General features: G+C 55.1%; 1 protein-coding gene across 5 annotated transcripts in view; it reads right to left on the reverse strand.

Moving 5' to 3' along the window:
- Positions 1 to 1,571: 1,571 nt before the first annotated feature.
- PFKFB3 (6-phosphofructo-2-kinase/fructose-2,6-biphosphatase 3) overlaps positions 1,572 to 27,316 on the reverse strand; it is an 82,249-nt gene continuing 56,504 nt past the window's right edge. For 2 of the 5 annotated variants that reach the window (XM_055427015.2, XM_055427032.2), the window contains exons 2-15: positions 22,138 to 22,263; positions 21,063 to 21,159; positions 20,399 to 20,465; positions 19,892 to 19,966; positions 19,480 to 19,536; positions 14,836 to 14,960; positions 14,170 to 14,377; positions 13,375 to 13,521; positions 13,155 to 13,259; positions 11,791 to 11,920; positions 11,175 to 11,237; positions 11,008 to 11,072; positions 9,195 to 9,368; positions 1,572 to 4,081 (exon numbers count right to left, since the gene is read on the reverse strand). In XM_055427015.2, the coding sequence (XP_055282990.2) occupies positions 4,034 to 4,081; positions 9,195 to 9,368; positions 11,008 to 11,072; positions 11,175 to 11,237; positions 11,791 to 11,920; positions 13,155 to 13,259; positions 13,375 to 13,521; positions 14,170 to 14,377; positions 14,836 to 14,960; positions 19,480 to 19,536; positions 19,892 to 19,966; positions 20,399 to 20,465; positions 21,063 to 21,159; positions 22,138 to 22,263 (1,487 nt within the window). In that variant the 3' untranslated portion in view covers positions 1,572 to 4,033. Of the gene's footprint in view, positions 4,082 to 7,662; positions 7,690 to 9,194; positions 9,369 to 11,007; positions 11,073 to 11,174; positions 11,238 to 11,790; positions 11,921 to 13,154; positions 13,260 to 13,374; positions 13,522 to 14,169; positions 14,378 to 14,835; positions 14,961 to 19,479; positions 19,537 to 19,891; positions 19,967 to 20,398; positions 20,466 to 21,062; positions 21,160 to 22,137; positions 22,264 to 27,316 lie in introns of those variants that run through there. The other 3 variants (XM_088844205.1, XM_055427039.2, XM_055427057.2) reach the window with 3 other exon arrangements.

Consider the following 27,316-nt stretch of genomic DNA (forward strand, 5'->3'; position numbering starts at 1 on the left):
TAGAAAAATTGGGGGTTGTCTAATTTGTTGCAAATATCCACTAGCCTGTGGTTTTGCTTTTGCTCATGTTCAAGGTTTTTGATGACCTTGGACTTAAAACACTCATAAGATGGAATCTCAGTATTTCCTTTGTAGTTTCTGTTATTGCTTTTAAGCTTGGTCTCTGTCCAACCAAAGTTATTCACCAACATTTTCTTCTCCTTTGTTAATAAATTTGATGTTTTGTAAAACACTTAGATGGTGCAATTCTATGATTTGATTAGCTTTTTCATCTGAAATAGTTAGCCAATTCTCCTGCGACAGTTTATTTAAGTGATTCCAAGTTATGAGCGTCTCCACTGAGCTGGTGGGAAAAGTGGAAAGTTAGCTGAAGGCGAAGTGAGATGAGTATCAGCCTGCCTGGAGGCCCTTCCCCCTGCCCGGGTCTGCAGGTGGGAACACCTGGCGTGAACGCAGGTGCAGCCCTGCCCTCGAGATGCACACCACCGGCTGCTTGCTCAGAGGTTACTTTGCTGTGACAATCCTTCCTAGACACCCAGGCCTACCCCCACCCTGACTACACACCCCCTCTCTATGACACAGTGCAATCTGCTGCCTCTGAAAAGCCCTAGTCAGTTTCTCAGAAGGACCTAAGAAAGGTGGAATCTGATTTTACCTAGGGAGTTCCGGAATCCAGACCAGGGCTCCCATATTCTACCCCTGAAGACCCTGACCATGTTAACCACCAGCCAGGCCCCAAAGGGAGCAGGCTGGAGGACAGCCCCTGACTCCCAGCCCCACAGGCGAGCAGCTTGACCTGACCTCTCACAAGCTCCACTGTTAACTCCATTACCCTGGTGAGACCAAGAACATGCAGAGGGGAAATTTTATGATGGGTTATGATGCTGGGAAAGGTTGGGGGCGGGAGGAGAAGGGGACGACCGAGAATGAGATGGCTGGATGGCATCACCAACTCTGTGGACATGAGTTAGAGTGAACTCCGAGAGTTGGTGATGGATAGGGAGGCCTGGCGTGCTGTTGATTCATGGGGTCGCGGAGAGTCGGACACGACTGAGCGACTGAACTGAACTGAACTGAACTGAAACATACAAACCTTCGCGTCCCAGGCACTTGGTTTTGAATCCTTGAAATTCGCCCATTGAGCAGCCTTGGGGGACGTGACTGACCTTTGCTGAACCTCAAATTCTTCATCTGCAAAGCAGGAGGACAGAAACAGCCTCACCTACCCAGGGCAGGCAGGATAAGGATCACGGAGGATCATTAAGCCGTCCACACTGCAGCTGTTCAATGGAATGACTCTATCTGCTGCAGGTGAATTTCAAGTCCTAGGGGTTTTTTCGGCTAAAAGGCCTGTGGGATCTTAGTTCCCTGGATCAGGGCTTCAACCAATGCCCCCAGCAGTAGCAGCGCGGAATCCTACCCAACCACTGGACCACCAGGGAAGTCCCTGCACATCCTGGTTAAAGGAAGGTGATGGGGCTGAGTGGCAGAAACTTGATGGAGTGATCCCCAGTGTAGTTAGACTCTTCCTGTCCCGCCCCCCCAAAAAGGACCAAGGGGTGCTTCACCTGTGTATTTCAACCAGGTATTTTATTGTTCTGGCAACTGCAAAATATACAAATTTCCGACAGGCTTTCCGTTTGAAAGCTGGCACAGCCTCATCCCAGGTAATTAATTCGGACAAACTTATAGAGAACACAGAGAAGTCAGAAGTCACACGTAAAAGGCCCCCAAGCCCACCAACCAACAAAACCCAATCTATACAGCTTTCCATCTTCAGGATCCCTTATACATATTAAATAAATAAATAGCACATCTGCTATCAAAATAATAAAAAAATAAATTTCAAGTATTAGAAACGAAAACGTCATTGGCGTGGTTCGAACAGTCTTTCTTCCCCACCCCCAAATGAAGAGCTTTGCCCGGTCTCAGGACAGAAGAAGGGGAGGGGCAAGCCCACCCCAAAACGAATAAGCAAAGTTAAAAATATTGGTCCCAGAAGCTTCTGGGGGAGGGGAGTGAGAGCCAGCGGTCAGCGAGGCAGAAGCCCCGTGACCGCGGCTCAGACACAGCCTCCGCCCGCCCCGCCCTCCCTGGAAGTCCAGTCTCTGGCCCCCGGACCCCCAGCCTCTGCTCTCTGCCTGTCCCCCACCTTCCCCCTACACAGAAGTTCTCTCTCCACATCAAGGGCCCTGAAAACCAAGGTCCCGGTCAGGCCAGGCCTCCTGTGTAAATGCACCAATTTCGGACAGTCAAAGGCCAGGGTAAGCATTCAGATCAGCTGTCAAGAGTCGAAATTCAGGGTCCGCTCCAACCACCAGAGCCAGAAGGTGGGCGTAAGAGCTGTTCTCAGGAGGACAGCAGGCCCCTCCGTCTAAACACACACACACACCACACACACACACACACACGGCGACAGGGCAGCAGGAAAGACAGAGAGTAGCACAAGCCCTGCACAGGAACGCACAGATGGACAGACATCCTCTTGGCAAGATGGCCAGTGATGGGAAGGGAGGGTTTGAACAGTTTGATGTGAAACCCACACACCTGATTGTAGGGCCTCTGAATCCCGTCCCCGCTCCCCACTGAATCCCAATCAGAGAAACATGCATTTTTCTTCTAAAAGCTCCTCTCAAAACAAAAAATACAAACAAAAACAGCTCCTCTCCCCACTCCAGGCTCCAGCTGTCTAAACGGCCCCCCACCCCCGTGACTACTTCACAAGCTAAGAGGGGGAAGGAGCGGGGAGGGCAGGAAGAGAAGGTGACCTTTGGCACCGGTTTCTAGAGATTCTGAAAAGGGTCACTGGACAAGATCTACCTCAGTTCACACCGCTTCTCCTGGGCCTCGACCCCCTCGAGTGCCTGGAGGCCCCAGGGGAAGACCAGCAGGCAGAAAGTATAGGTGTTCAGAACCACGTGTCCACAGCCTGCTCTGACCGCCCCCCACTAGAAATGCCACAGGTGCTGTGAAGGCAAACGAGGACATCCTTTCCTTCAGACCCGCCCAGGGCAGCGGGCTGCACGCTGAGGACACAGCAGGTCTCCGCACGCACACAGGGCACCGCTCTGCATCCTGCGGCCAGCCTCCCGGAGGATGTGGCCACGAGTGAGGCCTGGCTTGGGTCATGTCCCCACCCAGGAAGCACAGGAGGGGATGAATGTTCCGAAGGAGGGGGCAGGTCACTGTTCCCCAAGCCGTCGCCCGGGGTCAGTCTTGCAACAACCAAATGCTCGCTGCCCGGCCATTTACAGGGTGGGGGTGTCCCCTTATCGCAGAGGCACGCCCAGCTCCCACAACCTTCCAGAGCTCCAGCCCCAAGGGCACAAACCCCGAGCATCTTCAGTTGCCAAAGGTGAGATGTTTCAGGTCAGTCTCTGCCATTGAGAAAGTGCATAAGCTAGCAGGCCTGGGAGCTGAAGGGGGAGCTTGTTGCGCTGGGAGGCGAGGCCCCCGGGGCTGTTTCAGCAACATGTTTTCTCCTGCCAGACTGTCCCACGCCCTCCTCAGAGGCAGAACAGACCGGGGAGGGTGGACGACACGCAGAGGGGCTGCTGCCTGGCTGACCAGTGGGTCCAGCACGAGGCTCCTCTCTTCAGCTGCAGGACCAGCTTTCCTGGGTGAGCCCCACCCAGCTCAAGCCGTGAGCTTCCCTGCAGGAGGCAATGTCCAGGGCAGATGCACAAAGAGCCTCTTGGAAGTTTTCATTCCCTTGATCCTCAGCGGCCCCCCTTAAGGTTAGGAGTCAAGGACCAGCATCACCCTCAGCGGGGCAGGTACAGAACGAGATGAACAAGCCCGCAGGGAGGCACCCCGTCCTGCCTCCTCTGTGCACGGTCCTTCCCGAGCCACTTGGGGTCCACGGGGTGAGCGGCCTGAAGGCTGGGGGAGCAGGGGCAGGTGGGGGCCCGGTCCCCCTGGAGCAGCAGCCCCTCCTCCATGCTGCCCTCCGCCCCACTCTGCTCTGTGAGACGTCCTCGGATTGCTGGCCGCGGGCAGACGGAAGGACGGGAGCCGGGTGCAGGGGGGGCGGTCAGTGCGTCCTGGAGGCGTCCATGCTGCCCGGGGAGCCTTTCATGTTCTGCTCTCGGGAAAGAAGAGGGGGAAGCGGGTTACCATTCCTGTTGACTAGGTTTCGCAAGCAAAGATGAAGTTTGCAACTTAGACGCGGGCCCCCTCTCCCCAACAGAGATCACGGCCCGGAGGGGCAGCATCACCAACTACAGTGCGGCCCAGGAACGTGGTGGTGGCTGAGCCTGGGGTCCCACAGGGAGAGGGGCCAGGAAGGGCCCTGATACGGCCTGGAGGAGGCGGGGAGGGGGCGGGTGGGGAGGGCAGGCAGCTCCTGGGGTCCAAGCTGCTTCCAGGGGCACTGGGTGCCATCTCCTGGGGCCGCTCCAACTCCTGCCTCTTTAGAGCCCAAGGCTGCGCTTGTCCCCACCCGGGGTACTCGTCCTGGCCTCGCTACCAGGCAGGGGTGGGGGTGGTTAAACCTGTAGAAGCACTAGGGCCCCCCTCCCAACCTGGCCTAAGTGGAGCTGTACTACAGCCCTGGGGACCCAGACACAGCCGGGACGCCGGAACTCAGGCAGGAGCTGGGCAGAGAAGACGCAAGGGGTGAAGCTCTCATCCCGTTCTCATTAAAGCCATCCTGCCCACAGGCCCCGCCCCGAAGGAGCCGGCCAGTACCAAAGCCCCTGAAAAAATCGTTTTCCATCGTCTGGGGAGCTGATGCCCACCCCGCACAGCTGTGGGCTCCTAACCTACCCTCCTTAAGCAGCCCCAGAGAAAAGGGAAACACAATTCTAAAAGTGTTCTCCTCTTATTCTGTCCTAGAGAGGTGGCAGGGAAAGGGGAACCCAGGAGGACAGAAACACAAGCGTCAGCACAGCCCACTCCTCTCCCGCCAGCACCAAGAATCTCTGAGAGGCCCATCGCAGGGCTGGCGGCATGGAAGCCGGGGCCCCACCTGAGCCTGCTTTCAGCCGGACTCAGGGCCCAGGCCACCAACCTGCCGACCACGAGTGCATCAGACCGCCCCTGTGAGCCGGGCGTCTCCAGCAAGGCCCCCAAGGCTCATAACCAGGGAGGACTCGGCCAACCTGTGGGCTCAGGGATGGAGGCCCAGCTCCCACCCGCCCTGGCACATCACACACCCGAGGCCACGGCACCCACGGACGATGGTGATGCAATGAGAACACTGCAGACCACAGGCCACGCCATGCTCAGGGTGCCCGGGACTCTGGACACACAGAGACATGGGGGCTGCCCTTTAAAACACACACATGCTCCGGGGCCTGGGTGAATGAGTCACACACAGACTTCACAATGGCCAATCTCCACGCAGACCATGACGCCCCAAGGGCTGAGATGCCATGACGCAGAGAGACGTGGAAGGAACGGAGGCCGGCATGCAGGGAGCGTTTACCTTGCCAAGGTTAGTAAGGAGAGAACTTTGAGAAAATATGACAGACAGTTCGTCTTTCAAGCATAGAAGGGGGAAGGAAGAAACATGTCGGGAAAGAAAAACAAAACAACATCTTTAGTAGGATTGTCTTCTGAGTGCGCGTTTGACATTTAAAAGTCGAGGAGGCATGGCAACCCACTCTGCTATTCTCGCCTGGGAAATCCCATGGACAGAGGAGCCTGGCGGGCTACAGTCCATGGGGTTACAAGTCGGACATGACTGGGTGACTAAACAACAACGTGGATTTCTCAGTTTCTGTTATGTGAGTACTATAAGAAGCTAAATAATTAAACGCATTATTTATGACTAAAAACAAAGTCAAGGGTGCACTGTGAAGGCCTGACGGTCTGCCGGCTCCCGGGGAGCGGGCTGCAGGGTAGGTGCTGTGTCCCACCTGTCTGTCACGAGCCTGCTTTACCAGGACACCAGCATCCTGGGGTCACCACCCTAAGGCCCCAAGGGCACCCCGTCCCCAGTCCCTAAGGACTCCTGCTGCCCACGAGAAGGAACCCCCAGCCTGGGCAGGCGACCAAAGCATAGGGCACTGAGCCTCACTCAGGAACAGCTCTTGCCCACCAGGCGCCGGCCCCGAGCCAGGTATTTTGCTAAGTGTTACACCCACATTCTCATCATCAAGACACCTGAACGCTGACACACCTGCATGGATGCAGAGAACACATTTTCACTAAACTGGAGGGATTCTGACCAAAGGCACTACCCGCCTTAGAAAGAGACAAGTTCAACCTCAAACGGTGGCTGAACGGCCCTCTCCCGGCAGGAAGATGTCCTTCCTGGCAACACTAGGCTGTGGATCAAAAGGAAGAGGACACGCACAGATGCAAAACTGTCAGGTTCCAAACCCGAAGGCTGGTTTTCACACAAGAACATTCGCCCCTGGGGCATTCTGTGTGTCAAAGGGGTCACAGACACAGAACTGTTACTCTTACAGACTGACTCTGACCAGCAAGCCCACTGTTAAATAAACACATCTCAGCCACAGGAAGCGGCTGCAAAGCAGAGGCCGCGAGAGCCAGAAAGGAACCCAAACTGGTCTGGGCCTTGCCCCACAGGCTACAAACGCCTGGTGCCCAGGATGGGCAGGTGAACAGGACCCGGGCAGCTCTGGAAGCCAGCAGAGAGAAAGGAGCCAGCCTTTGGGACTGGAGAGCCATTCAACCACTGGTTCTGCTGAGGGCTGGTGGGGTGACTGTGGGCGAGGCCTCACCCTCATCTGGGAAATGGGGCCAAGAACTGCGCTGCGACCTCCTGGGGTTATTTCAAGGACTAAAGACTCGGGATGTATACAAGCTGAAAAGTGACGACGTGTATTTCTGGGCAAGTGGTATCACTCAGTCCAAACACAATGCCCAGAGGCTCCTGTTTTCCAAGAATAAGCCACGTTTCTGCGTGGATCAGCCTAGCCAGTGAAGGGGAAGATGGGGTAGGTGTGACTGAAGGAGTTAGGGTGATATTTCCAGGTGTCTCTTGTTAAAATTTTGTGATATAACGGCCTCAGTTCGTTCCTGTGGCTGGGGACCACCAGAGCAGAGAGGGCACTGAATTTATCCAGTGGAATTAATCTACGCTGAATTAACCAGAAACTGCAGAGAGACAGCAGCACCCCATCCTAGACATGACCATAAAGGCCAAGAGTGTTCTGACCCAGGACAGCACGATACGGAGCAGTGGTGTCCAAGCAGACCGCTCCAGAGCAGCGGTCCTGGGGCCCCTGAAGGTGAGGGGTCCCTGCAGGACAGGAGGGGGTGCTCGGGTGCTCCACTGTTCACTGTGCACAAACGCTGCTCTGCGCAAACTTTCCTCTCAAAATGGTAGGGCTCTTGGGGGAGGCCCAGAACATAAAACACAACATCAACAGGCAAAGACCCAGCTTCCTGCCAACGTCTGATGCTAAGAAGGAAAAAGCAGACCGATGTCCAGCCACTGAGAACCGCAAATACTGACAGTCACCCCCGCCCGGAGAGGGAGCGAGGAGAAGGTGGCGGCGGCCAGGACGGCAGGATGCACGGAACACCCACTCCCTGCGTCCTGTCCTGAAAATCCACGGACCCTTTCTCCTTCCTCCTTCAGATTTTACAAAAACTGCCGTTACCCTCACCACTTCAACAGGCAGGAGGGCCAAGCTGGCAAGCAAGGAGAAAGAGATGCAAAGAGCAAAAGAATTCAGAGAAAAATACTTACAAACAGGCTTTCCCTAGCAAAGGCTGCAGAGAGAAAAGGTGGGAGAGAGTCAGTGGGGGGAAGGGAGAGGGCCTGGGTCACTGGGGACCAGGCACTCTCTGTGGGACAGAGCCCCAGGCACCCCCAGCCTGGCCAGCGGCTTCCAGGTCTACAACCCCGCAGGACGGGCCTGCCCCCCGACCCCCACCACCCGGGCAGCACGGCCTTGGCCGTCACCCAACCCCTGGCCGACAGGTCCCAGCATCTGTGACCTCTCACCTTCCATCTGTGACCCCAGCATTTACACCCACACACAATGCCACTGACATGCCACTATAGCTCTAAGTTTTCACAAAATCACCACTGAGGGTAGGCCTGAAAGGACCACTGATTAGATGTCTTCCAGCCAGTCTGTCTCCCTCATGTAAAAAACAAACAGGGAGACTGGAGGCCAGGGAGGTGACAGAACGTGACATAAAACCCCAGAGCTGGCACCAGGGAGGGACACAACCACAGACACACTCAGCACGAGTCTCCTTGTGTTCAGCCCCTGGCAGAAACTGCTGCTCCCCCATCCCACAGATGAGAAAACTGAGGCCTGAAGCAGGCCAATGGCCTGCCCGGGGTGGCAGAGCACCCCACCCTCCGCTGGGCGCACACACAGCATGTTTCCAGACAGCACAAGGTTTAAAGGAGTTTCCAAGAAACTCAGCAAGAGACTGTGGGCCTTCAAATTCAGCTTGAACTTGAACCCGTGATTTCTACGTCAGAGGCCAGGCGTGGTGGGTGGCAGTTAGGGGAGACCCCTAGGTGGGACCCAAATCTGTGCCTGGGGACTTCTACATCTCACACCCTGGCCAGGATTCTCGAGTTTTGTTGAGGAAGATAGTGGTTTGCTGGAAACAAATTTTACGGCCCAACAGCCAGCATCTTTTAGCCTAGCATCACAAAGGATGAAATAATCTAAGAATTAATTTAGTTGGTTTTCTCCTCTGGGATTTTTTTTACTATGTTATAGGAGAAAGCGTCTATTCCAGTTCCCTTGGCCTGGGTTCCAGTCTGTCCACACCAGCTCCAGACACACTCCCAAGGCCCCCTCTGACAAAGCTTTTCTCTAACAGAGCAATTGCAAGGGAGGAAGTCAGGAAAGATACTCATCATGGGGACAGAAGAGATGTCCCCAGGCCACACAGAAGCCAACAGCCCTCAGCCAGATGGGGGCTGAGCTGGTCCTGAACTGGGGGTTGCCTTCAACTTTTAGGAAAAAATGTCCAAGAATATGAATGGATCAAGGACACTGGGCCATCTCTTTGCTTGGCCTGGTTCTGCCCAGGGAAGGCCCTCTCCCTGGAAAGGGTGTGTCCGTGCAAAGCCAAGGTCTCGAGAATGGATCCGGGGGTCCCACACTCAAAGGGACAGACTGTGTCCTCTCCTCCCAGTCCCCACGCCCCACGCAGGCCTGAATCTGTGGTCCCTGCTGCCCTACCGGGCACGCTCTCCCCACCCAGGACACGACTCGACTCAGGAAGGAGAAGGGGGGTCAACGCACTTGTCCGGGCAGCTGCGTGGGCACCTCCGGGGGCAGGCAGGTGGGCAGGGCAGCGGAGGTAGAGGCCACATGCTCCTCAAAGCTGTTGATGCGAGGCTTTTTGGTGGGCTCGGGGCTGGCTAGTGGGGTGACACTATTGCGTCTCATGAGCGGGTTAGGTCCCTTCTTTGCATCCTAAGCGAGACAAAGACAAAAGAGAGAAGGCGACAGTTACGAGGAGGGGGAGGTAAATAAGCCAAAAAACAACACAACACCCCAAAAATCCGAAACCAAACCAAACACATTTCCCTGCTTCTGGGTTTCATTGAGACTACGAGACTGACCACGGAGAATGGCCCTGGACTGCAGGCCCGCCGGCTCGACCCGCGTCTCCCACTCAGCAAGAAGAAGGGATGATCTCTCATCCTGAGCCCCCACCCCGATCCTTTCCAGACAGCCGCTCAACAGACACAACGTTCGCAAAGCAGGCGAAGGAGGAAGAGAGAGCGGGACAGTGACGCGGTGACAGCATGTGACAGGCCGGGGGAAGACCTGGCTGCAGACCTCCAGGGACACAGAGGGCGGGGTCCTGGGCTTGAGGCGTGGGCGGCGGGAGGTGTCGGTGCTGGACCCCCTCCTGCTGACCTCAATCCAGCATATTCCCACTTCCTGCTCCCGGGGAGCACACCCAGTGTCAGACAGGAAACGCAGCCTCCACCCCAGCCAGGGGACCACAGACACAGGAAACGACCAAGGGACAACTCAATTGGAGTGGGGACCTCCAAGGTCTCCACCAAACCCCTGCCCTGTTCTGCCCGGCAAAGCTTTCAGGGGCCATCGGAGCCCAGTTCCAGCCCACCCCCATCATCCTGCTGCGGGAGGGTCCAGTGGGGAGGCTGCTGACCCTGGAGGGAAAGCCAATGCCCATCCCGCCACCCCCACTCGGGAGGCGCCGTCAGAGCCAAGGCATGTGGTCCGCCTTCGTCTCAGTCAACCAGCCGGGTGACTGGAGGCTGGGATTTGAATGCCAAGATCTTCTGGCCACGCTCCATGAGAGCAGGGACAGGAACACGGGAATGTCACACTCAGTGTCAAAGGGTTGGGTGGATGCTGGCAGAGCACTGCAGTCTGGCCGCTGGGATAAAGTAAATTCAAACTTTCTTTCACAAGGTTCCTACGCCTGGGCAGAACTCTGTGCTATTCCTGGGGGATCCCAGCCAGGCTGACCACCAAATTCCAGACCGCCCCCAGGTGGTGTCACATGCGGTCAGGCACTGGGCTTGTCCAGAGAATCATTCATTCCATCCGCCACATTGCTAACTCCCAGTTACAGCTGTGCTTCCCTGGTCCCACCCTCTTCTTCATTCTTTATCATCTTTGTGAGAATTAGAGACGTAAGTGCACGTAGATGACACCGAAATTCATGGGTCCCACTGCCACCTGGGACTCTGGAACCTGCTATCATTGGCTTCCCCAGAGGAAAAACTGAAGGTAACCAGACCATGGTTATGTTTAAAAGAGGCTTCTTCCTCCACACTCACTTCTTGGGTCAAGAGGAAACGGAGGAAGAAGCACAGAAAGAAAGAAGACAGAGGACAATGCCAAGAAGCCACCAGACAGGCAGGCAGGAGCACACGGAGCAGAGAAAGCAGGGAGGGGGTCGGGGAGGGCAGCCCTGAGGACCACCGTCCAAACAGAGGCAGGCAGACGGGACGACCGACACAGCCTTTGCCAGCCCCGCCGCCGCGGGGCGTCCCAGGGGCTGGTGCCCACGGGTCCCTCCCAGACAGACGACACAGCAGGAGCGAGGAGGGGGCCACAAGCTCACGCTCACCTCCGACCTCTCCCGGTGTGTGCTCACAGACTCCACGTTCAGGTAGATGGATTCTACTCGGCAACCTGGGTGAGGGTGCAGACAGGTTGGCTTTGGTTAAAGGGGGACCCGAGCTCACAGCCCCACCCGGGGGACCAGTCTTGGTGGGGCTGGGTCCCCACGCTCACCATAAGCGATGGGTGTCAGCTTCAAGACAGCGTGAAGTGGGCACTTCAGGTAGGGCATCTCCTCTGAAAATGACAGAAGGGCCCATGGTGAGACGGGAGACTGGAGGGTAGCCATGCCCAGGCCCACCACCAGAGACCGCAGAGGCCTGGCTGGACAGGTACACACCACCCCCTGTCCCCGACCCAGCACAGGCTGTGCTGCCGGCGGCAGGCAGCCCTGCTAAGACACCCAGAAGAACACTATCGAAACGAACCCAAAGCCCCTCACAATGAGCTGGAGTAACAGCGTCATTCCCCAAACACTTTAGGAGTCGCGATCCCGCTGGCCCGCAGGCAGACACACTAGTGTTTAGAGGCTGCTGGGCTGGGAGCTCCTTAGAGGTAGGTTGCCCCCTCCCCAAAGACCTACAGCCCCTGAGATGTGGGGAGACAGGGAGGCTGGGTTTTTTGAGGCCGTTAAGCCCACCCAGCTTCAAACTGCTCTGATATCCTCTGAGGGCTGTAAGGAAGCACCCGGAGGGGGCTACCCCAGGGGCCCTGCCTCCTCATGGGGGTGGCTGGGACCAGCTCCCAACCCCGCCCTCCCCCAGGAGAGGGTGCACTGGGGACCAGGCACCTGCGCTCTTGTCCAGGAAGTAGGCCAGGAGGCAGCGCAGGACGGCCTGGTGGCAGATGACCAGCACGTTCTCCTGCCGCTCCAGTTCCATGATGACCGGCTCCAAGCGCTGCACCAGGTCCTGGTAGGACTGCAGGGCGGAGGGAGAAGGGGGCGCTGAGCTGGAGCAGAAGCCGGACACCCCCGGCCACGCCCGACCATTGTTATAAACCAGAGACCACTCCGGGCACCCCCGGCCACGCCCTCCTGTCGTTATAAACCAGAGACCACTGCCGTCGGTCCTGCATCAGCCCACCACCCGCGTGCTGCTCCTGCATCCATCCCGGCCCCGGGGGAACCACGCCACTGCCTCTCCCTGCTCCTTCCTGACCCCCACCCTGCACCCGGGAAACAGAGCCCGGACACACAGCACAGCACGAAGGAGCCTGAACACGCTACACAGTGTGACGTCTGAGCGTGTGATTCCATTGACGTGAAACGTCCACAACAGACAACTCCAGAGACAGGACACAGACTCAAAGAAGCCACGGGCCGGGGGATGGGGAACTGGGACTGACTGCTGACAGGCTGGGGGTCTCTTTTGGAGCAATGGGAAATGTTCTAGAATTAGTGATGATGGCTGCACAATATTGTGAATATACAAAAAACCCACTGACGTGTACTTTGGCTAAAACGGTGACTTTTATACGAGTCTCAGTAGGAGAAAATTGAAAAGAAAGGGAGGGCCTGTGACTTCCAAGACCATGACCCGTGGTCCCTCTCTCACTAAGGATGTCCCAGGGAATGAGACCAGGGACAGTGCCCTAGGCTCCCGGGAACTGACGAGTGACAAACGCTGAGCGCAAGGACCACAGACAGGAAGGACCCCTGCGGGGTGTCACCAGGCCAAGCCCTCCGCAGACCAGAGAGCTTCTCCGTGCAGAGCTCCAGGCAGCTGCTGGCTCAGCCTGAGGGCCTGCAGGGCCCAGGGGTCCCTCCGCCAGCATCCGTGGAGCCGGCCCAAGGGACTTGCTGATGCGCCTGCCGTGTGGCCCAGTCAGCAGGGTTCTGCGCCCGGTGCATCAGCAGCCAGGGCTGTTTCCCTTTCCTGAACTGTCATTTCCGTCACTGGAGAAACACCTCTGTCCCAGCTGCTGGGAAACAGCGGTGCTTCCCTTGGAGCTGTGTGAGTGGCGAGGACTCTGTTCACAGGCGGACGGGCGAGCAGGAGCTCGGCGCAGCGCAGCAGGGCGGCCGCACAGGCCCTTCCTCCGCGGAGCCGCTCTGCGTCCCTGGCCTCGCCGGCACCGCAGCCTCGGCGGCACCAGCGCAAGCTCTGCCGCCGCAGCCCCGCCGCCCGCCCGCCGGCGGCCCAGCGCACGCACCTCCCCGGTGGGGTAGCGGTAGTAGTACTTGTCCTGCTCACGCAGCGCGTACTCCTCGGGGTAGGTGTCCTTGATCTCCTCGTAGGTCATCTCCTCACACACGCCCTGCGGGCACAGGGGAGGTCGCTCGAGGGCGCAGCCCGCAGCCGCTGAGCTGGCCAGCGTGGGAGGCTCGGGGGCCCCCCACAGCGCCTCGGGCAGAGGCCCCGCCGGCACTCACCGCGTCGATCTCATTGAGTGCCTTCCACTGCTCGTAGGGCAGCTGCAGGGCCTCGGCCGTCTGGATGGTGCTCTTCAGCTGGCTGGTCCACACCTTGAGGTCCTTCAGGTTCTGCTCCTCCACGAACTTGCTCAGGGCGTTGGCGAACTGGGGGATGGGGTGAGGGGCGCACGCTGGGTCACAGGCTCCACCCGTCTCGGAGAGGAGGCGGTGCAGGAGCAGCCCTTCCGGGAGGGCGAGGCTGTCCTCACTGCTGGGGGAAGGGGGCCCTGGGGGCAGCCCTGCACACACACCCTCCCCTCAGGCGCGCACACGTGCACACGTGTAAGTCAGTGTCTGATCGGCACACGCAGACACACACGGGAACTCGCACATGAGGACACACACATACACAGAGGAACACAGACACAGGAACATGCACCTGTACACACAAGGACACAGAGATACACACACAGGGGCACACACAGACACACACACAGAGGAACACACAGACACAGAGACACACACACAGAGGAACACACAGACACATACACAGAGGGACACACACACACACAAGGACACGTGTACACACAAGGTCACACAGACACACACAGAAGGACACAGACACATATACAGAGGGACACACAGACACAGGAACATGCACCTGTACACACAAGGACACAGAGATACACACACAGGGGCACACACACACACACAGAGGAACACACAGACACAAGGACACGTGTACACACAAGGGCACAGATATGTACACAAGGACACACACGCACAGGGACGCTTAGCCCCTGCTCCCCCTACCTTCCTGCCCCGGCTGGACAAGCCCGAGTCGCCCCCGATCTTGCCCTGGAGGTTGTGCTCGCTCTCGCCATGCCGGCACAGGTAGATGGTGCGGGGCTGCACGTGGATGTTCATCAGGTAGTACACGATGCGGCTCTGGATGTGATCCTGCACCCGGTTCACCAGGAAGCGCCGGCCCACATCGATCACCTTAATCAGCGACAGGTCCCTGCAGGGGGGAGCCGGCCGGTCAGACGCAGCTGGCGCAGCCCAGCCCCACCAGGCAGACTCGGCCTCCACCACACCACAGCGTCAGCTCCAGGGGGGCACAGACCGAGCCTTTCTGCTCCGAGAGTCGGGGGGTTCTGAGTCTGCAATTCCCACAGCAGAGTGGGGCTAGAGGGCCTCCCAGAGGATAGGAGAGAGAAAAACAAGAGAATTGAAAGGAAAATAAGGGAAAAGAGCAAAGGACAGAGAGAAACGGGGCCCAGAAACTCACTCTGCACACTCGTACGCGGTGTCTACGATAGTTACACCGAACATATCACCAAGGATTTTTCTGAGATATTTAAAAAGAGAGTTTATAAAAGTATCCAGGAGCAAACGCTTCATGGGAATATTATTTATCAGGAATACTATTCACAGCCCTGAAGCAGGTGGTTCAGACAGTCACTGCTCAGGAATTACCTGTCACATTTATCAGGGTCGAGGGGCTGGTAACTGGCCTCATAGCAGTTAATTCTCTTCATGAAGTCGTCCATAGCTTCTGCGGAGTTGCAATCTTTGTAATCCGGGCTGGAGATTTTCACTTCCTGTAACACCACAAAGAGGCAGCTGATGAATCACGCTGGAGGGCTTTCTGCTTAGAATGAGCAGGATTTGGGGCTTGCAAACTGGGAAAGGCATGGACGGGCTCAGAATGATGATGACCCGACCCAGCGTTCTAAGAGGAAAAACAAAAAGAGATATGGCTGAGCGTTGAGTCACAGCCTGATGATTCCACGGGGAGGGCACCCACGGTAAGGCAAGGACAGGAAACCCAAGAGGATTCTTTTTAATATTTTTTTTTTTATGTAGACCATTCTTAAAGTCTTTACTGAATTTGTGACCATATTGCTTACATTTTATGTTTTGGTTTTCTGTCCGTGATGTGGGATCTTAGGTCCCCAACCAGGGAACGAACCCACATTCCCTGCATTGGAAGGCGAAGTCTTACCCACTGGACTGCCAGGGAAGTCCTATCCCAGGTGGATTCTAATAAATCCCTCTGAATGGGCCCCGATTCAGAATCAATCCAGTAGCCAGGTCACCACTAGACAGCCTGGTCTTCAGTCTCACTGAGTCCCACATAAGCACCTACCCAGAGGAGGCTGCCTTTCAGCAAAGGTGCCCCAAGGGGTGCTGGCAATGGTCACTGTGGGTACCCTCCTGGTGGGATCATCGGGTTCCTCCTGTACTGCCCCTTTGTCATTGGTCCCCAACGGATGCTTCTCTACCTGGTCCCGACCAAGGCTTGCTTTCATGGGACAGAGACAGAGGAGAAATGCCCCTCAGGCCGTCCGTCCTCTAAAACTGAACAAGCCTGAGAAACCTGGCAGATTTTGGGGAAACTCAGACTGTTCACACATGCTCTTTTCTTGCTCAGCAATGACCACAGCCATGAAAGACAGGCAGGCACACTGTAAAAATCCAACTTCAGTGGGGGAGTTAGTGTTTCACAGGGGTTGTGTTTTAGTCCAGGAAGAGGAAAAAGTTCTGGAAGTGGACAGTGGGGATGGTTTCCCAACAGGGTGAATGTGCCGAGTGTCACGGAACTGAACACTTAAAAACAGTCAAAGTGCTAACCTTTTTTATTAGGTTGGCCAAAAAATTCACTCAGGTGTTTCCATATGATATTACAGGAAAATCTGAAAAACCTTTTTGGCCAACCCAAACTTATGTACAGAGAAGGAAATGGCAATGCACTCCAGTATTCTTGCCTGGAGAATCCCATGGATAGAGGAGCCTGGCAGGCTGCAGTCCATGGGGTCGTAAGAGTTGGTCATGCGACTTAAGAAACTAAACCACCACCACCACAGTTACGTATATTTTAGCATAATTTAAAAAAAAAAAAAACTTGGTTCACAGATCAACACAGCCTCTTGCATAAAAAGCACGAGAGAAAAGTCTAAAAATTGCTAAGTAGCTCTGAGGTGTCATCAGAGAAAGAGATTTCTGAACAAGGAGGGTTGGGGAACAGGGATACAGGGATTCACAGAGGATGAGATGGTGCTTGAGCTTCTGGCCAAGTGAGTGTCAACTGCTCACCAGGGAAACAGACAATCCTGCAGCTGCGCTCTGCTTCCCTAGCGGGTGGAAATGTAGAACCAAACCAAAGAAATACAGCAAAAGCCTTTGTTTAGCCCAGGGCAACTTGTATTTCCTCATACTTTGAGCCTCCTCCTTTGGGGCCACCGAAACCAATCTGGACTGATTTTTCTACCATTTCAATAGCCCTTCCTGAAATATGAACTCATTTCTGAGAAATGCATGTAAATATCCTCACTGCCTTGGAGCAAAGGCCCACCACCAAAAACTAACAAGCTCTCAGCATTCCTTTGAAGGACACACATTATATGGCCAAAGTCTGGCACTGCCTCTAGAAGAGTCCAACCAGCTTTTTGCAATAGGTAACATCGATGCTTTTGAACTGTGGTGTTGGAGAAGACTCTTGAGAGTCCCTTATACTGCAAGGAGATCCAACCAGTCCATTCTAAAGGAGATCAATCCTGGATGTTCATTGGAGGGACTGATGCTGAAGCTGAAACTGCAATACTTTGGCCACCTCATGCGACGAGTTGACTCACTGGAAAAGACTCTGATGGTGGGAAAGGTTGGGGGCGGGAGGAGAAGGGGACGACGGAGAATGAGATGGCTGGATGGCATCACCGACTCTGTGGACATGAGTTTGAGTGTACTCCGGGAGTTGGTGATGGACAGGGAGGCCTGGCGTGCTGTGATTCATGGGGTCGCGGAGAGTCGGACACGACTGAGCGACTGAACTGAACTGAACTGACTGAACATCTTACTCAAGATCTTCACGACCAAGATAGTCACGATAACATGATCACTGACCTAGAGCCAGACATCTTGGAATGTGAAGTCAAGTGGGCCTTAGAAAACATCACTACGAACAAAGCTAGTGGAGGTGATGGAATTCCAGTTGAGCTATTTCAAATCTTGAAAGATGATGCTGTGAAAGTGCTGCACTCAATATGCCAGCAAATTTGGAAAACTCAGCAGTGGCCACAGGACTGGAAAAGGTCAGTCTTCATTCCAATCCCAAAGAAAGACAATGCCAAAGAATGCTCAAACTACCGCACAATTCAATTGCACTCATCTCACACGCTAGTAAAGTCATGCTCAAAATTCTCCAAGCCAGGCTTCAGCAATATGTGAACCGTGAACTCCCAGATGTTCAAGCAGGTTTTAGAAAAGGCAGAGGCACCAGAGATCAAATTGCCAACATCCGCTGGATCATGGAGAAAGCAAGAGAGTTCCAGAAAAACATCTATTTCTGCTTCATTGACTATGCCAAAGCCTTTGACTGTGTGGATCACAATCAACTGTGGAACATTCTGAAAGAGATGGGAATCCCAGACCACCTGACCTGTCTCTTGAGAAACCTGTATGCAGGTCAGGAAGCAACAGTCAGAACTGTACATGGAACAGACTGGTTCCAAATAGGAAAAGGAGTACATCAAGGCTGTATATTGTCACCTTGCTTATTTAACTTATATGCAGAGTACATCATGAGGAACGCTGGGCTGGAAGAAGCACAAGCTAGAATCAAGATTGCTGGGAGAAATATCAACAACCTCAGATATGCAGATGACACTACCCTTATGGCAGAAAGTGAAGAGGAACTCAAAAGCCGCTTGATGAAAGTGAAAGAGGAGAGTGAAAAGGTTGGCTTGAAGCTCAACATTCAGAAACAAAGATCATGGCATCTGGTCCCATAACTTCATGGGAAATAGATGGAAAAACAGTGGAAACAGTGTCAGACTTTATTTTTGGGGGCTCCAAAATCACTGCAGATGCTGATTGCAGCCATGAAATTAAAAGACGCTTACTCCTTGGAAGGAAAGTTATGACCAACCTTGATAGTATATTAAAAAGCAGAGACATTACTTTGCCAACAAAGGTCCATCTAGTCAAGGCTATGGTTTTTCCCGTGGTCATGTATGGATGTGAGAGTTGGACTGTGAAGAAAGCTGATCCCCGAAGAATGGATGCTTTTGAACTGTGGTGCTGGAGAAGACTCTTGAGAGTCCCTTGTACTGCAAGGAGATACAACCAGTCCATTCTAAACATCAATCCTGGGTGTTCATTGGAAGGACTGATGCTAAAGCTGAAACTGCAATACTTTGGCCACCTCATGCGATGAGTTGACTCATTGGAAAAGACTCTGATGCTGGGAGGGATTGGGGGCGGGAGGAGACGGGGATGACAGAGAATGAGATGGCTGGATGGCATCACCAACTCTGTGGACATGAGTGTGAGTGAACTCCGGGAGTTGGTGATGGACAGGGAGGCCTGGCGTGCTGTGATTCATGGGGTCGCGGAGAGTCGGACACGACTGAGCGACTGAACTGAACTGAACTGAACTGAACATCTTACTCGGATGTATTTAAGCTGGAGAGAAAGTGACCTACAACAAGCGAAGGGGACTTCCAATGAAGTCTTCACGATAACCTTTTCTGTTTACAGTTTATTGTTATCAAGTACATTTTAAGAAGACATCAAATTAAGCTGCCAAGTACCCTCTATTTACCCAGGTAACCCTCCCCTTGACACAGGGAGAGAAGCAGGAAGACACTTTTACCACTCCCATTTTTCCCAAATTTGGGAATTCTGCCCTCTGTCTGCAGGGTCCTATAGGTTGTCAAAACACGACCATACTTACCAGCATGGGAAAACTTACCAGCAAGAGACCAGCCTCCTGTCTCCATTTCCATCCCCCGCCCTAAGCAGCCCCCTCTCACCCTCCAGGGGCCAAGGCTACTGCCAACAAAACAGTTTTCCCACCAAAACTGAGGTCTTCGACTTCTCTCTCACATCCAACAAAGAAAGCTTTCTGCCAACCACCTGAAGGGCCTTGCTAAGATCAGTCCTGGTGGCAGAATGTGTTTCTAAGTTAGCTACTGCTCTGCTCTTCTGACCCCCCTGATTCCCCCCAAGACAAAAATCAAACCACCAGCTGGCAGAGCCAGCTCATTCTCAAAGTCCTATGGCTTCTCCTGGCTGACCCAGTCACCCGGTTCTCAGACTGCCACATGCTGGGGGTCTTACCATGATGTTGGAGGCAACGACTGTAGGGTCATCGCAAACAGACTCAATGAAAAACACCTGGAAGGAAACAGGACAGAAACGTTAGGAAACAACAAAGGGCCAACTTTGGGATTACTGTGACATCACCACCACACTGCAGCAGGAAGGACCCCACACATAAATGCCCAAATACACAAAGAAGAACCAGCCATCAGTCGCAGCCCTCGCACCAATAGAGGATGCTCCCCTCCCCAGACTCAGGAACCCCTTAGAGACCCCACTAGGAAAGCCCAGTCTGTAGGCAACAACACCCGGGCAGTGGCAGGGGAAGCCCAAGTGTAGAGCTGAGGTGCTCCAGACAAGGAACCAGTCAATCCCTGCGGGACCCCCTTGCTCCTGAGCCCAGTGGGCCAGGACGAGAAGTCAGGCTCACCTTGAAATCGTTTTCTTTGGCAAAATGGAGGATCATGTGTCTCCTCTCTCTAGTGGTATTGGTGGCATCGAAAACCTGGCCAGAGAAGAGAACCTGGTTGGCGTTGAACAGTGTTTACTGCACCAGCAGAGGTCAGGTCTGTCACTGTCTGAGGCTCCAGGAGAAACTGCATCCTCCCAGGCCCCCCACGGCCTCCCTCCTGCGCTCAGGGACCAAAGGGGAGGCCAGAGCAGGAACAGTCCTTAAAGCAACGCGCAGGGGAGGGCCACGGAGGGATGCTGGCTCTGGGGGCCGCACCCCCAGGCCCGGTGGGCTGTGCCCCTCGGTCTGCCCCACCCACCAGCTTCCTTTTGGGTCCTGGGGCTAGCTGCACTCCCTGCCTCCCACACGGCTCAGGCCAGATGCCGGGCCCCGCCAGTGGCGTCCCCCCACGGCTCTGTCCACACGCCGCTCTGCAGGGCACCATCCCGTGGCAGGAGGGAGACGAGACTTATTCCCCAGACTTACTGCGATCTGGCCCCCCTCCTTCGTCAGATAACTTTTGACATCTCTCAAGGCAGCCAGGGCACACTGCCTGCAACGCGGAAAGAGACGGGTACATCAGAGTGGGTCCATCCGATGGGACACCCAGGCACCCCCCGCCCCTCCAATGAGCAGGGTGACCTGCGACTCTGCCGCTAAAGTGTACAAGGTGGCTGAGACTGCCAGCCCGGAGGCTCTCCCAGTCAGAGTCCCGCACGTACGGCTGCGGCCCTCGGGGAGTGCGCGAGTGTGGCTGGCAAGCCGAAAACCGCCCCGGGGAGCTTCCAAACGACGGCTGCCCAAGTCCTGCCCACGGACGCCCACTGTACCCATCCAGGCGGGGCTGGCACTGGGGCCATGTCCCACTCCCGAGTGACTCTCAGGTCACACCTGGGACCCCTGGTCACTTTGGGCTGAAAAGGAAATCCTTTTCTGGCGTAAAGACGATTTTGCAGGGAACAATTTAGCTCATGCCGAGTGAGATGCTGTCGCTGGTCTGCATCACACCAGCGGGCACAGACCGCCTGTAAGCGAAGGACAGCGGCAAGGCTCAGAGGCCGAGAGGCTCGCATGCTGCACACAGAGGGGCCGGCTGCCCCCCTCCCGCCCGGTCTGACAGAGTACCCCGCACCCACAGCTGGGGCCTCACTTGCGAACTTTCATGGCCTCCTCATTGTCGGGGCGGAAGAAGTTGTAGGAGCTGTACTGCTTCACAGCCTCCCGGCGGTACTCGCCCACGTTGAACACTGTGTGGAAAAGAACAGCCCCCTCACTGACCATGCTGACCGCCAGAAAGGATCTCCCAGGGCCAGGATCCCTCTTTCCAAAGAAGGAAACCAAGCCGGTGCACAACTTGAATCAAGATTCCAGTGGGCTGTACGTCCTGCACCAGCATCGCTTGACCTGGAAGGCAGCCAGGGTTCCCCAAGACCCAGCACTGCTCACAGTGCCCCTGCTTCTCTGGGGTCACCTCCCACAGTCCAGCCTGGAAGCCAGCCTTTCAGGGCCGGGGCTGGAGGCTGAACCTGAAAGCAGGTGGTGGCCACGTGTCTAGTGAAAAACGGGGCCATGATTCCCACCAACACGGTTGAGAGGGAGTGTGGACTCACAAACATGGCTAGATCCACAGCAGCCACTTTGTATACCAGCAGCCCACGCCCAGGATGGGCACTGGGTGCTGACCAGGCAGTTTGTGCATGAAGCACTGTGCTGGGCATGGGCTTGGAGTGGAGGTGGGGGTTGGGGCAGCAAATGTGAAAAATTGGTTCTCGTGCTAAAGACATTCCCCATGTCAGTGGGAAGACCAGATACAAAAATATAATCAATAGCACAGAAAGAGTACTTTAAGACAGCAGTGGAGGAGTGTCACAAACTAGGGCTGGGGGAGTTTAAAGGAAAAGATCTGCACAGACTGGGGTGGTCAGAGAAGGCTTCCTGGAGGAGATGAGGGCTGAGCCGGGGAGGCCGCAGGGCAGGCAGAATCAGAGAGCAGCCAGTGAGCAGAGACTCCCATGCACACAGCAGGACGTACATACAGGGTGGTGGGTGACACAGTGGAAAGGAAGGTGTGACCCCCAACTACAGGGAGAGCCCCCTAGAGTGGTCCTACAAAGAGAGTTTCAGCAGCTGGAGAGGGAAAGGCCGTTCTTTTCTGGGGGAATGGGGGTCATGGCAAGTAGAGTGTACCCCCAGTGTGACATCTCCGGTCTGGGATGCAGCCTCACCTTTCGTGGGGACCCCAATCCAGTTGAGGTAGCGGGTTAGCTTCTTGGAGATGTAGGTCTTCCCCCGGGCGGGGAGCCCCACCATGACAATCACTGTCGGGGAGTTGGTGAGCTTCGGCCCACAGGCTGGGGAGAAACAACAGAAGGGCCATGAATAAAGCAGCCAGCGCTGCCCACAACGGGCTTTAAAGACTCCCACGGAAACGCAGCTTTCATTCCCACCTCAAAGCCCCTGCACTTTACAATCCAGCAGGACTGGGCCCCCGGCGGCCAGAGCCCTCGGTCACACGGCTCCCTCCTGCTCTGAGGTCCTCATGACAGGGACCCCAAATTCCCAGCCTGACACCTGAGGGCCCCAAACCCAGCCAGAAAATGATGACTAACCCCAGAGGGGAAAGTAGCCCTGGGGTGTAAGGAAGGGAGTCCCCCGCACCAATAAGGGTGAGGTCATCAGTAGGGGAGGCTGTCTCAGATGCAACATAACAGGTAAATAGAGGTGGCAGGTAAGAGCCCCGGGGGTAGGGCCCCAGCAGCCAAATTACAGATAAATTTCTGCACCTCCATGCATGAGGTCTGCATGGCCTTCCTAAAAATGGTTACTTTTAAAAGGCAATTTTCACAGTAAGAGTTTATGAAATGGAAGTCGGTCAGGGACCAAGAAGCTGACCCCACAAATTCCACTTCCCCTGCCTGCTCCTCCTCGTCCAAGTTCTGGCTGCCGCCAAGTCACAAGGGCCCCAAGCAGGGCTCCCAGAAACCCAGAGGGTCTTGCCTGTGCATCCTCTCCTGGCTTCTCACCCATGTTCCTCAGAATCTCAACAAAACTCTAGGGAGAGAGGTTTTTACTGGGTTTGCAGAAAGCAGCCCAAGGAACCCTGCTCTGGACATTCCAGATGCAGTGTTTCTTGAGTCTCTGGCATCAGGTGAGACAAGTGCTCATGAGCCCGGGACCGCCCATGTGGGCCAGAGACCGCCGCCTGCCCGCTCCCCACCCAGCAGCGTGCGAGGCGCTCACTGACCAGCACACAGCCCCGCCCCTGGCGCCGGCCACAGTGCAGACCAAGTGACTCAGGCTATACCATGGAATCTAGGTTCTTTCCTTCTAAACAGGCGAGTGTCAGATAGGAGGGAGGGGGGCCACGAGGCCGCTGACAGCACAAGCTTGAGGAGACCCCTCCTCTCAAGCTGGACACCCCAACACAGCTCCATGATGCTGGGCCTGGTGGCCAGACTTGGGTCACGTGTCCAAGCACCTGCCGCGATGCCCAGGTTCTGCCTCTGGGACCTGCAGCCTGGGGACATGGGGCAGCCAGTGCCACACACGGACACGGTTTCTCCTCTCGTTTCTAGACTGTCAGGGACAATCTCCATGAGAGCCAGGAAGAGGAGGAAAGGCCATTAGGAGGCCAAGGGACACTCAGGAGCCACAGACACCCTTGGTTGGGATTCCCCAGCAGCCAGGGGCTGGGAACAAACAGGCTCTTAGAAAACAGAGGCCTCTCGTCCTGCGTGAGCACGGGACTGGGGCAAAGATGCAGCAGGGGGCTTTCTGGAGTCCCCGAGGGACAAGCGGAGAAAGCTGATGGCCTCCTCAGAGACCAGTGGGAACAGAAGATACACCTACAGTCAGCGTGTGACAGCTGCAGGTGACACACGAGAAGTGAAAGTGTCCTCGCTTGTGCCCGGAAACACCCACCCTGCTGATCCTTCCCCCCCTGGTCTTATCTGATATCCCCACTGTGTCACTGCTCCCGGGAGCATCAAGACACACACACGCTCACACACACACACACTCTCGGCTGTGCACATGCATGCAATACTTTTGTTGGACTCATGCCAAGGAAGCAGAGGCAGATGCTGACTGATTTATCAAGTAGGGGATTACTTCTATATCCACTAATCGTATGTGCAAATCTCCTCTGGCAATAGACACTTTGGGAGGAAAAAACAAAACCCATAAAGACAAGGCAGCATAAATACCTTAAGCCCAAAATACAAGCTGAATCTCAAAACCAAATAAACCATCCCTTGCTCGTCTGGGGAAGCAGCAGCCATTCCTTGAGTCCTTTGGCTTCTTGCATGAGATTCAAAAAGCTGCCAAAGGTGTCTGCTGCTGCCCATCCGCCCAGGCGCTCGGGGGTCCCCGAGATGACAAAACTTTACCCTCCCTCCTCGTTAAACTCACAGCACATCTCAGCGCTCTCCTGGTCCCATCATCTCCTGCCGGTCTCAATTCCACTCTGACCGTCTTCTCTGCTGACCTTTTTAACACTCCCACCTCTCATACCTTCCTCCCTGGAGCCCTGCCTTTTCATCTTCCCCTCCAATAGCTCAGGAATAGGGAAGATAAGTGTATAATACTAGGTCTTCCCCCAAAGTACTTGCATGTAAGGGGATACACCAAGGTTAGAGGTAAAGAAGCAACAGTCTGAAGTCCCTGGACAGAGGCTGCATTGGCAGACTCCAGTTCCAGTCCTGCACCCTGACTGAGCAGCTGACCTCTCTGATTCACGTTCCCCACTGCCTCAAGCAGACAGGACCACTGTCCTAGCTTACCACACCGATGCCGTGTCACAGGCTCAGAAAATGGAAGACACTTTGCCATTGCTCCCGGAGGCTTCCCTGGTGGCTCAGCAGTAAAGAATCTGCCTGCAATGCAGGCGCAACAGGAGACACAGGTCCGATCCCTGGGTCAGGAAGATCCCCTGGAGAAGGACATGGCAACCCACTCCAGTATTCTTGCCTGGAGAATCCCATAGACAGAGGAGCCTGGTGGACTACAGTCCCTGGGGTCGCAAAGAGTCAGACATGACTGAAGCAAATTAGCACGCAGGTACTGCACCTCCTGTAAACTTCCTGCCACCCAGAGGCACTCCAAAATGTTAACCTCAAAAGATGCCACATCACTCTTGCTCTTTTCTTACAAGTAGGTAGTCAGGCTTCAACACCAAGTTTCAGGGGAACTCATGGAAGACAGACAGATGTAGACGGGGCCAGTGCCCAGCGGGCCTCATGCAAGTTCCACGGCAGTGTCTACGGTAACCATGGCAACCTGCCCCCCCATCGCTGCCAGGCTAGGGCAAACGACACGGGGCACAGTAAGCCCTGCTGTGACACCACCACCTAAAAAGGGCTCTCTGGGGAACAGGTCCACACACTCCGCCCTGGGAGAATGGAAGGTAGGCCCAGAAAGCCACGGCGGACACCTGACCGGGTCTACTGGACACAAATTTTCTCCTAGGATCGTTTCAGCCCAGAGAGTCCACCTGGTCCCGTGTCAGGAATCGACATGGAAGTGAGATTGGCCCAGCCGGGTGGCGGCGGGGGCGGTGAGGTGGGCTGCGGCTCTGCAGGGTGGGGAGACCCCCGCTCAGCAAAACCGCTCTGCTAACCTCTTCTGGACTGTGCAGTGGATGCTGCACTCATTCATTGCTTTGCACGCACATTTTAACTCAATGCCTAATTCGCGTCCAGAGAACGGCCCTCCCAACCCGACAGGCTCTCTGCCAGCAAGGGAGGGAGGGGCGTTTCAGGGAATCAGTTGACAACGCAGGAGCACGGTGGCTGAGAGGGCCCGGAGCCAGGAGAGTTCAAAGCCAGTACTGCCTCGGGTCCCAGACGAGTTACTCGACCTCTCAGAGTCTCGGTTTTCCCTGTCTGAAATGCACGGATGTTTCACAAAGGTTCCCGGAGGGTGAAGCAGACGGTAATGTGTAGGATTCTTGCTATGGCAGCCTCCATCAGCCATTAGGGCGTCCTTCCATTAAGGCCAGACACGAGGGAACCCGGACCCACAAGTGAAGGAGGTCCCCTGCATAAGTGGTGAGGGACAGACCTGGGGTTCGCCTTGGTCCTTCTCATCTGAAACCCCTGAAGTGCTCCTTCCTCAAAAAGTGCATCTCAACCAGCGGCTGAACCTAAGAAGCTTTTAAAACCAGGACGCACAGGCTGCACCTGTAGCAATTCTAACTCGGAGAGGGGGTTCCAGCATGCATTTTTTTCCAAAGTCTCCCCCATACGATTAAAATGTGAAGCCAGGGCTGAGAATCACGACTGCAGATTACAGTGGCTGCCCACGTGATAAGGTCTGTAAGGTTTCCCCAATCTTCCCTCTTTGAGCCGGAAAACCATCAGTGGGGCTAAAGCCCCTGTGCGATGAAACCTTCTCTCAGCAGACAGTAATAACCTGCTTTACAGATGAGGAAACCAGGTTCTGAGCAGAGAAATGATACATGAGTTGGGACCTATGCACATAACTCTTTCCGTGATGAGAAACAAAGGATCGCTAGCTCTTGCCAGTCGAGAGTCTACTTCCTTGTTCATTCAGCTGATTCACCAAGTCAGTAAGTCTTGAATTACAGTCTGCACTTGAAGGAAGCTGCAGGATTTGTAAGAAGCATTTACCACCATGAAGCAGTAGCAACCGGGCCCCAAAATGATGGGTTTCAGAGGTGGAAGTGACACCAAATGAATCAATCTGGGGCTTCCTGTGGCTGTTTTACCGTTCTTAATATATCCACAGTCGTTTTTTTCTGTGTTCTCTGTTAGTTAACACATCTCAGACGGGTCTGCTGTGACCCCCAACTAGGACAGCACTTAACAGGTTCAGAAGGGAGAAAAAGCCACCCAGTTCCCAATGCCATTAAAGAAGAGGGGAGGGGCAGGGAATGGGAAAGATGCCAGGAAGAGATACCCTCTCTGCACTAAGGGAGGAGACAAATGTGACCATATAAACCCAGAAAGACACAGCTACTTAAAATAACGGCATGCAAGCAATAAATACCCAGGGTGCAGATAATCTTCTAAGAAAAAAATGTAACCCCACAGCCACACACAGGAATTGCAGGAGTGGGCGGGGACAAAGGACTTAAGCCATCAGCTTTAGCAAACCTCCCCCCCAGCCCCCCACCCATCAAGCTGCAAATTGTTCCGACGGATTTTCAGCAAATCGCTTATCTGCGTGTGAGACGTGCAGGCTGATAGGAACTAATGGATGGATCTCTGAAGCCCCGAGGAAAAGCATGGCCGCACACTTTTGTCTGTCAGAATCACTCAACAAGCGAATGCCAGCCAAGCTCAAAGTCCCCCCTCCCACCCCGCCCTGCTGTGGCCAGACCTCCCAGTCCTCACCCCGTCGTGAACCCCAGAGAAGGACTAAACGTGAGTGTGCATTTCTATG

Source organism: Moschus berezovskii, chromosome 15, assembly GCF_049115385.1.
Source record: "Moschus berezovskii isolate FMDL1 chromosome 15, NW_MosBer_1.0, whole genome shotgun sequence".
NCBI lineage: Eukaryota > Metazoa > Chordata > Mammalia > Artiodactyla > Moschidae > Moschus > Moschus berezovskii.